The 12101-nt window shown below is 36.9% G+C and overlaps 1 protein-coding gene across 2 annotated transcripts in view; it reads left to right on the forward strand.

The window, feature by feature from the left end:
- The window catches only part of SETD2 (SET domain containing 2, histone lysine methyltransferase), a 79544-nt gene that overhangs the window by 43560 nt on the left and 23883 nt on the right, over positions 1-12101 (forward strand). For both annotated transcript variants that reach the window (XR_013975457.1, XM_080934037.1), the window contains 2 exons: positions 8908-8956; positions 10679-10862. Coding sequence is in view for 1 of the 2 variants with exons in the window: in XM_080934037.1 (XP_080790163.1) it covers positions 8908-8956; positions 10679-10862 (233 nt within the window). In the remaining variant the exon portion in view is untranslated. The remainder of the gene's footprint in view (positions 1-8907; positions 8957-10678; positions 10863-12101) is intronic.

The following is a 12101-nucleotide window of genomic DNA, read 5'->3' on the forward strand; positions in this document are numbered from 1 at the left end:
TACACAGCAGGGTCTGACCCCCATCTATGTCTACAATTCATTTCAGATCATTCTAGTCAGTAGTCATGGTCAGCTTCTAATAGTTTATTTTCTTTTTCTTGAAACTTGCTTTTCTTTTAGATTTCTCTAAGGTTTTTCCTTTCCCATGGAAATGATTCTTGTTTTCCTTTTTTTTTTTTTTTTTTTTTTTTTTTTTTTTTTCCTGCTTTCTTTATATATTCTCATCACATCCTTTCCAATACAGCAAATGGCATTTCACAGTTGTACTTGGAGCAAAGGCTGTGCTGTTTGGTTTCAGTCTCTGGAGACGCTTCAGGGGTTGTATTCTTAGGAGCCTGTTGCTGCATAGTGTAGTCTGGTACTTCGTGATACTTGAGTGAAAAAGGGAGGCTCTGAGGGCATATTACTGCTCAAGTCTCAGTGCGAGTTTTGTGTTTGATGGGTAATGAGAAAATATATATCAGGCATGTGGTAGTGTTTTTGTCAGCTGCAAAACAAACAGAAAACACCATGAAATTTTGATTTAGCTTTTGGTTGGGGAAGCTGACTCTGATTTTCTGATTTAAATAAGCCTTGTGTTCATCTGGTCTTTATATTGCCCAAATAATTGTCATTTACTTTTATCTTGCCAAGCAGCCCATGGAGTTGTGCAATTGAGAAGCTAATGAGCGTAGTGGTTTTCAGCCTGTGTCTGTGATTAAATATGAAAGACATTCTTCTGAAATTATGTAGGTGTCTAAGCTTTTCTGTTATGTAGCTAAAGCAACTTCTCTAATAAATGTGTATAGGTATCAAATGGGAGAGGAATGGATTGCACTTCAAAAGTATTTTCTGAATGACTTGGGGCATTATTAGTAAGGTATACTCTTGACTTCAGGAGGACTATGATGACTTTTATGTTTAAAACATTATAATGGATATAATCACCTTTGAAAGGTGTAAAAAGAAAGTCTTAGGTCTGGATTTAATTTAATTTCATTTTAAAAACATCTAAAATTGGAGAAACATTTAACCCATTAATGATTACAATTTTATTTCCATGTGCTTTTGTTTTCTTTCCTGCCTAAGTATTTTGTACTGGCCTTTGGATCTTTGGTAGCAGGAACTGTATTAGCTATTAACTTTCTTTTCTTTTTTAAAAAATTATTTATTTTATGTATGTGAATACACTGTAGCTGTCTTCAGACACACCAAAAAGGGCATCAGATCCCATTACCAATGGTTGTAAGCAACTCTGTGATTTCTGGGAATTGTTCAGGACCTGTAGAAGAGCGGTTAGTGTTCTTTATTGCTGAGCTATCTCTCCAATTCCCAGCTATTAATTTTCAGTGCTTCATGAGTTAACTTAAGTCCAGCATATATAGAGAGAATAAGAGCAAGTATTACTAAGGTAGATTCTTTGTAGTCAAGATGGGAGGAACCCAAGGAGGAGAGGGTAAGAAAAACAAGCTTCAGTCAAAGTACAAAGAAGAGGGCGTTGCTAAACATCAGCATCTTAGCAGTTGCCTTATAAGTAACCAGGTCTTCACCAATAAGATGTATGGTGTGCAACACTAATCCTTTGGTACTATACCTAGAGCTGGCTTAGAGGTGTGCGATCCTTTTCTTAGAATTTATAAGAAATCAAGTCAAGCTGATTGTTGTATGCATATTTTTTTTTTAATTTTCCCCCTATCTCAGGCAGTCAACTATGATTTTTTTGGTACATCTTTCCAGAAAGAAATATATATATATATATATAATGCATATATATGGCCAACATTTTTTTTTTAAAGATTTACTTTATGTGAGTGCACTGTCTTCAAGCACGTCAGAAAAGGGCACCAGATTCCATTACAGATGGTTGTGAGCCACCATGTGGTTGCTGGGAATTGAACTCAGGACCTCTGGAAGAGCTGGGTCAGTGCTGTTAACCACTTAGCCATCTCTACAGCCCTATTGCCAGCTTTTTATTTTTTTATTTTTTTTTAAATTTTCTGTAATTGTGTAGTCTGGCTAGGCCTGGAACTCACTCTTGTAGACCTGGATGATTTAGAATTTAGGTCTGCCTGCCTCTGTCTTGTTTGCCACCACACCCAACCTGCTTTTTACATTTGTATTTTGTACTAGGTATAAAGAATATTTTTATAGAACTTTGGTATTTGGTTGTATATATATATACACAATCAGTACCCTATTATATCCGTGCATGTGGATCCCTTTCTTTAACAGTGCATACTTATACATTGCTAGGTCGTTATTAACACCCATATTCCTCAACCTAGTTATACTAGCTCAACTTTTTCCTTTCATTCCTTTTCTTTTTTCTGTTTTTTGGAGACGGCTTTTCTGTGCATCCCTGGCTCTCTTAGAACTTGCTCTGTAGAGCAGGCTGATCTCCAACCCATGTTCTTCTGCTGGGATTAAATGGATGTGCCACCACTGGGGGCACCATTTAACTTTATGACTGTGCCTGTATGCACAACTTTAGCCACCTGATATAATGGTATAGTGCACAGGGTTGACAATTATGTGTAGCACAAAATCTAGAATTTAAATCTCAGAATATCCACAGTCATTGTAGGTTTTTAGAATTGTCTTCTGGAAGAATCAGTTTCAAATCCTTACAAATCTAAGAAACACCTTTAATTTCTTTTCTTTTTTCTTTCTTTCTTTTTTTTTTTTTTTCCTGGGCAGACATATAGTTATCATTTTAAAGTTAAATTTTCTTTAGAATGAAGGTACTGGACTTGTAGTGTGTTTAGTGGTAGACGATGCATCTAATATGGTCAAAGACCTGGCTTCAATTTCTATCCTACTCCCCTGAGCCCTCCCCTCAAAAAAGCTCTATTGACTTTTCTAGCTTACAATGTCACTACTGAAGTCTGAAGCTTTTTTTCCTTCCTTTTTATCTCTGACTTCAAATTCAAATATCGTATTTGTATAGCTGAGGATGACTGTGAACTTATGATCATCCTCATTTCACCTTCCAAGTGCTGGGATGGTAGGCTCTTATTGCCATACCTGACTGTGTGGTACATAAGTTTTGCAAATACCAGTCAAGCATACTACCTGCCTAGTATTAAGCTGCACCCCCTGCCCATTGATGGAATTTCAGTATCATAGTATCTCCAAATTCTATTGTCATGAGATAAGAGTGATGTCTTTTTAGCTCATAGTCTTTTCTTCTTTTTTTTTTATTACTTCTTTAGTTCTTTTTTTATTACTAAATATATATATATATATACATATATATATATATATATATATATACATACATATATATATATATATATATATATTGTGTGTGTGTGTGTGTGTGTGTGTGTGTGTGTGTGTGTGTGTGTGTGCATGTGTGTGCGCGCTTGGGAGTGCTTGTGCCAGAGGAGGCAGAAGTGTCAAACCCCTTGAAGCATCAAGAGCATCATTATTTGAGGTTCTGAGCCACTTACAGTTGTGGGAATTGAACTTGGGTCCTTCGTTATTTTTTTCTTCCAGGGAATTTTTTTTTCTTTTGACATATTGGATGTTCTTTTTTTAAGATGTAGAACTTTTGGTATTCTTTAACTTTGTTTTTCAGCCTCTCATTTGGTAAAGCAAGACTTGGTCTTAGAAAAATATGGCTGGGTGGTGGTGGCACACACCTTAATCACAGCACTGGAGGGGCAAAGGCAAGGTGGACCTCAAAAACAGCCTGGGCTACACAGAGAAACTCTGTCTCAAAAATAAAACAACAACAAAAACAAACAAGTTTTGTGGAGATGGCCCAGGTAGTGAAGTGTTTGGCACAGAAGCTTGAGGGTCAGGACTTGACTTTATTCTGTTTTTGGTGGAGACTCATAACCCCTTTGGTTATATTTTCTTTCATTTTTACATTAACTCATTGTCTTAATCCTCATCACATTTTTAAATCTAGAGTTTATTTACTCTTACTCTAGATTCTTTTCTATATATAGATTTGTTACTCAAATGTGGGTACATTTTCACAAAAACTAGAAAATATCTAGACACTTAAACACATCTCCCAGTTTAATAACTGCCTGGGATAATTCTTGTTTCAAGTTAGGGATAAAGCATTCAGGTAGACATCTTAAATTTGTCTTCTAGAACTTTTGGCATCAGAAATATTGTGATTAATAATATTTCAATAATTGAATGATTTTGAACATTTGTCCCAGGCAAAATTTGAATTAGTTTTCTTGAAAACTGCTACTTAAAAATGTTTTGGTTTGAAGGAAAATGATGAGTTAGCTTTTCTGTCAACAGAATAACCCTAGCACTCTGGAAGTGGAGGCAGGAGCCGCAGTAGTTCAGGGTCACCCTCAGCTTCACTCAGCCTCAGGTCAGCTTGCATTGTGGGCAACCTGTCTACAAAAACCAAAAACGGGTTGCCTTTTGTATAAAATCTCGACTTGGTTGATGTCAGATCCAGGATAGTTACTTCTTTAGTCTGTTTTGCATGTAATATATATGTAGGAATAGCCTCTTCTTTAGTGTTAAAAATATGTGAGACTTAAAACAGAAGCAAGTCTCAGCCATCCTTCTGGGTATGTGTTTGTTTTAAAATAGTCTCAAGAAGCTCAGGTTTGCTTGGAACTTGCTGTATAGCTAAGATTACCCTAAACTTCCTCAAGTATACAAAGTATATGCTTTTAGATTGTGGTGTTGCTTTTATTTTAATCATTAGCAAATTAGATCTGTTCTTAGCTCATAGCAGTCACAGCTTAAATGTATATGTGTGTCTTGGTTGGGAGCACTATTTACACATTAAAGAAATGAAAAAGAATATTATCAGTATTGGATGGAGTGAGTAAATAAGTTTTTTTTTAAGGGTTAAACACAGCCAGGTCACCCCGTGTATAGTATTGTCTTATAATATGCCAGCCTCTTGACTGAGATAAAATGATTCTATTTTGAGGGTCAGTGTGAGGAAGCACAATTCAGATATTTCTTTAGTGACCTATAACTGTGACATTATTATTATTATAGTTGTTATTATTATCACTATGACATCATTCCTGGTAGAGTTCCCTATTAGTCAGGCTAATGCATGATCCTAAAAAATTTCACAGTAGTTTTCACAAGGCTGCTTCCTTCTTATCTTTTAAAATATCATGGGACTTTGTATAGTCCATTTCATTTTTAGTTCAGTCTCCTTATTCAAAGATTGAATAGGAGGGAGTAGGTATAGTTTGCCATGTGGTTTTGCCTTCATAAAGTAGAAGTTTAAGTTAGTTAACTTCTAATCTTGGGTATACACTGATAAAATTTTAGGTGTCATCATTACTACAATCATGTATACTACAGTTAAATTGTCAATAGTTAATGGTAGTGATGTATTTTGTGAATGTAAGAAATATATATTTGAAGACAAACCTGTAGTTTAGGCTGGAGAGATGACCCAGTAACTAAGAACATGGATGGCCCTTGATATTCTATTCTGAATTCTATTCCCAGCACACATACCTGGTGACTCACAACCACCTATTACTCCAACTCTAGGGGAATTCAATACCTTTGGTCTCTAGGGCTTTTGTATCATGTATCCATTCCTATGCACGCATATACACATAATTTAAAAAGTGGCATGTGGGTGTGTGTGCATATGTGGAGGACAGTTTTCCCTGCAGTCATTTTTTTTCTTCTATTATTTGAGTCCTAAGAATGGAACTCAGAGATACCCTTAACATGATGAGCCATCTTGCTGACCTCAGAATATATTTTCAGGTTAACAATTGATATAATCTTGTGTAGTAATTTTCTATGGCACATATACCACCATCATAGAATGGACCACCTTTTGAAGTCTGTACAATATTTAATTATAAGTAGTTTTCATGAGTATTATTACAGTGTCAGGATCTTACGGCAAAGAACGAAGTTGTGTTTTCTGCAATTGGGCCCTTGGAATATCTAAGTATTCTTTATGAATGAATATAGTGTTTTTTTGAGTACCTAAATTTACATAGTATATTAAAACACTTGTTAAACTTCTTCAGATTAATTGGTGGTTGCTGATAAGTAGTAGTTTTATCCACTCTTCTCCAAATGTGGTTATTCAGTGGAATAGAGAAACCAGAGCTACTAGTGTCAGCTTTTTTCTTCTTGCCTTTATCCCTGACCCAGGGCCCATAGCTCGAAACTGACGACCAAACGACTATTGGGGTCTCTAAGAGTAGAATAGCAAATTGAAATGTGTCTTCTCAACAAGCAAAAGCAGCTCAGGAAAAAAGAGCCTAGATGTTCTGAACCAAGGCAATTTCCCCCCAGAATCTCTCTTGCTAGGAAGTATGAAAGCCTTTGAGCAAAAGCCGTTAGTAGTTATTGGGTCTCACCTTTCACTCTGTGCATCACTTATATGAGGAGCTTTTTACAAAGGATTTTTAAGATTTAGTTTGTCTTGGGTGTGGCTAATATAAAAGGCTTCCTGGAGGTATTCTGCAGCTGTGGTACAGAATCATAGTTCTAATGAAAGTCATTGAACATAGGAAGGAGGATCCCAGGGGTTAATGGAATGGAGGAATCTGCATTTGTGCATTAGTTTTAGCGTTATCTCTGTACCAACATAATGCTATCAGCTATATTGTGTGTCATCTAGTCACGCAGGTAAGTGTCTTTGAGTCTTGAGCACGTAGTAGCCAAACTTCCAAGTGAGTTGCTAAGCCAGCAGTGCGCCACTGGGCTGCTACTTTTACTCAAAGTTTGCTTTGAAGCTCAAATTAGATAATACATGTGAAACATTTAAGCATGACACATCATATGTAGGATAAGTACACAGGTAAAATTATAATAATCTATTGGATAATCTGTTGGTGAGCATAAAATGTTGGAGAGCGCTCTCCACCCCAAGGTTTCCCTTTTGTCTTCAAGACATGTCTCACTCTCTCGCTCTGGCTGTCCTGGAACTCACTATGTATTTCATTCAGCAGGCCTCAAACTCAGATCTGCCTACCTCTGACTCCCAAATGCTGGGATTAAAGGTGTATGCCACCATGCTCTATTAAATATTTCATCTCAAACCTTCATTTGTCTAATATGGACATTGCTCATTTTCCCCAAATATTAAATTAGTGTGAAATGAGTTTGGTTTTCTTGGAGTACCTTTTCAATATTGGATCACTGGGTCACATAGGTGATATCCAGGCTACATGGGGATGGTTAATATTACACAATTGTTATAAAGGGAGAGAATCATTGAATACCATTAAGAATGTGTAGGCTCATAATTAATTGGCTCACTTTAGTCAATAGCTGGGTAAGAACTAATTACACCCATCTATTTCCTGGTAGAATAGAATAGTGTGGGATTGACCAACCAGCAAAGTATGTTCTTAGAAATTACCAGTAAGTAAACATATTCAAGGCATAAAACATAGTTTATATTTTTCATGATCAATTTGGTACAATATTAGATGCCATTTTGGGAGTATTGCTGACCTAATAATAGTGTTCATTCCTTATTCTTCTCTTTCTCCTTCACAGCCTTATGAAAGTAGATAATTTGGTCATTAAGCAAGGTTGATTTTGCACCCATAGAAAATACATTGAATTGTCTAGTGTTTGCAAAGACCCTAAATTTCTTTAAATGAACATGAATAAAAGTTGCTGAATAGCGGTTAAGAGCACTGACTTGGCTTCCAGAGGTCCTGAGTTCAATTCCCAGCAACCACATGGTGGCTCACAGCCATCTGTAATGAGATCTGATGCCCTCTTCTGGTCTGTCTGAAGACAGTGACAGTGTACTCATATACATAAAAATAAATGTTGATTAAAAAAAAGAAAAAAAAAAGTTGCTGAATAGCAGGTATTGTCTTTATACATGTAATCTTCAAAGTGTTTTTAACTGAGTTACTGCTCTTAATGTGAATGGTACATGAGACATTAGGATTGTCCCTAAGAATACACTCAGTAAAGAAACTATAGATGACTTCTTGTAGTCATAAATATTAAGAAGAAATGATGGTTCCAGGCACCACATCATGCTACCTCCTGCTGCTCTCTGGCCCCAGCAGCACTGCCCTTCTGTAACCCAACAAAATCAAAACTGTAGAAACTTGTAATTTATCAGACAGATTTATATCAGTAAATTTCCACTCTATAAAATGTCCACACAATAAACTCAGAGCCAATTGATATTGATATAAACTGTCCACCTAGATAAGACTTGTCCTGTAATTATTTATTCTTTATAAGATATTCATAGCTACCTGTGGCTATTTAAAACCACACAGGGGTAGTTTCATCCTTCTCCTCCTCCATCTTGGTCTCTTTTCCTCTCCTATCTCTCCTTCCACTCAAAACTGTCCCCACTTTTCTTTTTCACTGCCCAATCACAGGCCTTTCCTTACCTTGTGCCTGTCCTCACCTGCATATAGACATCAATCCACAACTTCTCTCTTATTTTTGCACGAATATATATGCAGAAGGCATTCAAGAATTAAAATCCTCAGGAAGTAGATTCTTGGCACAGTCGTTTATTGTGCTATATCACTAGTGGGATAATACAACCAACTGGCTAGGTTGTGGTGGTACACATTTTTAATCCTAGCATCTGGGAGGCAGAGGCAGGTGGATCTCTGCGTTTGAAGCCAGCCTGGTCTACAGTACTGGTTCCAGGACAGCAGAGCTACACAGAGAAACCCTGCCTTCAAAAACCAAAAGGAAAGGAAAAAATATAATGTAACCTTGGTGAAATATATGCATATATATCTTCTTTTATTCATTTTCATCAGGCCAGATCCTATTTTATTTAAAGCCAAATGTATTAAGTTTTGGAAAATATTTAATTACCAATCAATTTTTCCTTGTAGTGTGTTTTCCTGGCCTTTTCCGTAGCTTTGTTTTCAGTTTCAAAGCAATAATCTTATCACCTCACACTATTAACTCTTTTTTTTTTTTGTTTTTTGTTTTTTGTTTTTTGTTTTGCAGGAGGTATATCGAATTCCAAAGAAAAGTCAGACTGAAAAGGAGAGCACAGGTAGGTTGAAGAACACTTGTATAGGTAGCTTTGCAAGAATTCTTTACATAATTGTGGAGATAACCTACAAGGACTTTAGTTTCCTTCTATTTGAAATAAACATACATAGAAAAATGAAACATTGGTTGTGATAATTTGAGAACTTGCACCTATGTTCTTTCTTAGTGGGTATTTCCAGTGGAGATATTTTTTATACTGCCTATGTTGTTGCTTTGGTAACTTAGCTTTCATTCATTTGTCCCTCTAGAATAGCGATTCTTGTTGGTTTGTTTGCTTTCTTGCTCCTTCAGTGCTGGGGGGTTGAACCCAAGACTTCTCACGTGTTAGACAAGCACTCTACTACTGAGCTTTTCTTGTGGCCTTAAAGGAGGCATTCTTTTAAAAAATTGTTTTCTTAGGTGTGTATATGAACGTTTTCCCTATATCCGTGTCTGTTTACAATGCATGTGCCTGACGCGTGTGGGAGGCCAGGAAAGACTCTGGAGTTAGGGTTGGTGGCATGCAACCATATAGGTGCTAAGGACTGAACCCTGGTTCTGCTCAAGAGCAGCAAGTGTTCTTACTCATTGTGCCATTTCTCCAGCTCCACACCTTCTTTTTAAAGAATCACTCTTATCTTTATGGGTGTTTTGTCTACATGTGTATTCGTGTAGTATCTATGTGTACCTGTGCCCTCAGGCTAGAGAAGAGTACCAGATTCCCTAGAACTTGAGTTACACATGGTTGTGAGCTGTCATGGGTACTGAAACTGGACCCTAAGTCTTCTGCAAGAACAGCAAGTGCTGTTTTAACTACAGAGCTATCTATCCAACCCAAAATAGACATTTTAAATCTATATTGCTATAGGTATATGAAGCAGTATTTACCTCTAGCTAGTCATATGTAGAGGTGTAGGTGTGTGTGAGTGTTGGTGCATACCTTTAATCCCAGTACTCAGGAGGCTGAAACAAGCATATCTCTGAATTTGAGGCCAGACTGGTCACAGAGTGAGTTCCAGGACAGCCAGGGCTACACAGAGAAACTCTTTCTCAAAAAGGAAAAGGAGAAAAAAGTCTTAGATTCTCAAGAAGGCAGTGTCTACTGAAGCTCAGAGTCTTTGTTTAGAGAGCACATAAGCACAAGACCCATGGTACTGTCAGTGTCCTGACGTTTCTGCCTGTGTTCCTAACAAACTTTAGTGAACTGAAGAAATGGACTCAGTTCTTGGGGCTGTGTTTGGTTTCTTGAATCCCTTCTAACATTTAGCCAGTGTTGCTAAAGTGAAAAGGCCATTGTATGTGTTAATAACTTTAACCTTATTTTTTACAAGCCTAGGCTCTGATTCCTTGAAGACCTGTGCAATATCTTTCACTTCATTGTTCTCTCTTTTGCATATCTTTTAAGTTCTAATGGTTTATTCTCTTCGTAGCCTGATTTCCTACATGGAACCATAAAGAACAATAAGAAGACGGTCTGGGCAGTTTTTATTTTTCCATAAGCAACCTTTTCTTTATTGCATGTGGAATTTTCTTGCTTAGTCTCAGGCTTAGAATAAGGAAATATGAATTGGGTTTTGATTTCTCAATGTTAAGCACTAAAAACTAGAAGCTCTAAAATTCAAAGTCATGACTTGATGAGGGAAGAGTTCATACATTTACCTTTTTGAATAGAAGTTTTGTTATATAATTAATATGTTATTTCCCTACTAAAATAAACTTTAAAATAAATAACTTATCTTTCTAGCAACTGAACGAGGAAGAGATGCTGCTGCCACCTTCAGAGATCAAACAGCTCCAAAGACTCCTAACAGGTCGAGAGAGAGAGACCCAGACAAGCAGTCTCAAAATAAAGAGAAAAGGAAACGACGGGGCTCGCTGTCACCACCCTCTTCTGCGTATGAGCGGGGAACAAAAAGACCAGATGACAGGTAAGTGACCAAGTGAGTTTCTCTTTTTTGAGCAAATCCAAACAAGTTCCTGGGCCCCATATAGTGAGACGAGGGACGCAATCCTTACAGGGTGAAGTGCTGTGGTTCGTAGTGCATATACACACCATGTGCACACTAGATGGGTGGATGGATAGGATAGGATAGAATTTTTTTATTTTTTATCTTTTTTAAGGAGGAGGACTTATTAGGGAAAGAAAGAGAAGAATGTCAGGAAGGGGAGAGTGCAAAACTAAAATTCATTATATGAGTATAAAACTCTTTAGTTAAGAAAGATGAGGCCGCCAAGATAGCTCAGAGAGGACACCTAAGTGAGCCCACTTCATGAAATAAGTACATAAATGAAAGAAAGGCTTATTTAAATAAAAAAAAGCAGTATCTTTTTTAAAAGTTAAGACTGGTCATGGTGGCTTACAGCTATAATCCCAGCATTTATATGACAGTAGCAGGAGGATTGTTCAAAGTTCAGAGCCAGTCTAGTCTGTCTACATAGCAAGTTCCAGGCTAGCAGGGTTACATAGTGAGACTCTTGTTTCAAAATATAGGATGGATAGACAGACAGACAGATACACACACACACACACACACACACACACACAGGCTTTTGGAATTAATATCTTCTAGATATTAGTATAAGTATAAGATTTTACTGGTAAGTTTTAATACAGATCATTCAGTAATAGGGTATTACAGTTAGCATTTAATCACATAAAATACTTTTTCCATTTGTTTATTTATTAGTTTAATGTGTTGAGGATCAAGATCAGATATTTCCACTGGACAACCATTTCTTGGCTCATGTCACATTTTCTTTTCTTCATTTTTTCATTTATTTACAAAGAAATAGGTTTTATCCTGTGTTTTTAAAACCTTTATTTGTGTCTATGGAATCTGCCTCAGCCCTAAGGAAGAATAGGAAGCTGGTGTCACTACTTGAGACATTTAAGGTCGGGAATGCTGGTAGAAGTACTCAAGTGTTGGATTTCATGGGGCTTCTCTTTAGCTGCCAGATTCCTTTTTGTTTGTTTTATGGTACCTGGGATTGATTGTTTTATGATACCTGGCTTTGTACATGGTAGACAGACACACTCCACTGAGCTATATTTCCCAACCCCATTTATTTTAAAGATTTGTGTGTATCTGTGCCGAAGCATTGGATCTTCTTAGAGCCTGAATTACAGGCAGTTGTGAGCTACCTGAGAGGAGTGCTGGGAATTGAAC

Source organism: Micromys minutus (genome assembly GCF_963924665.1).
Source record: "Micromys minutus genome assembly, chromosome: 21".
In the NCBI taxonomy this organism is placed as follows: domain Eukaryota; kingdom Metazoa; phylum Chordata; class Mammalia; order Rodentia; family Muridae; genus Micromys; species Micromys minutus.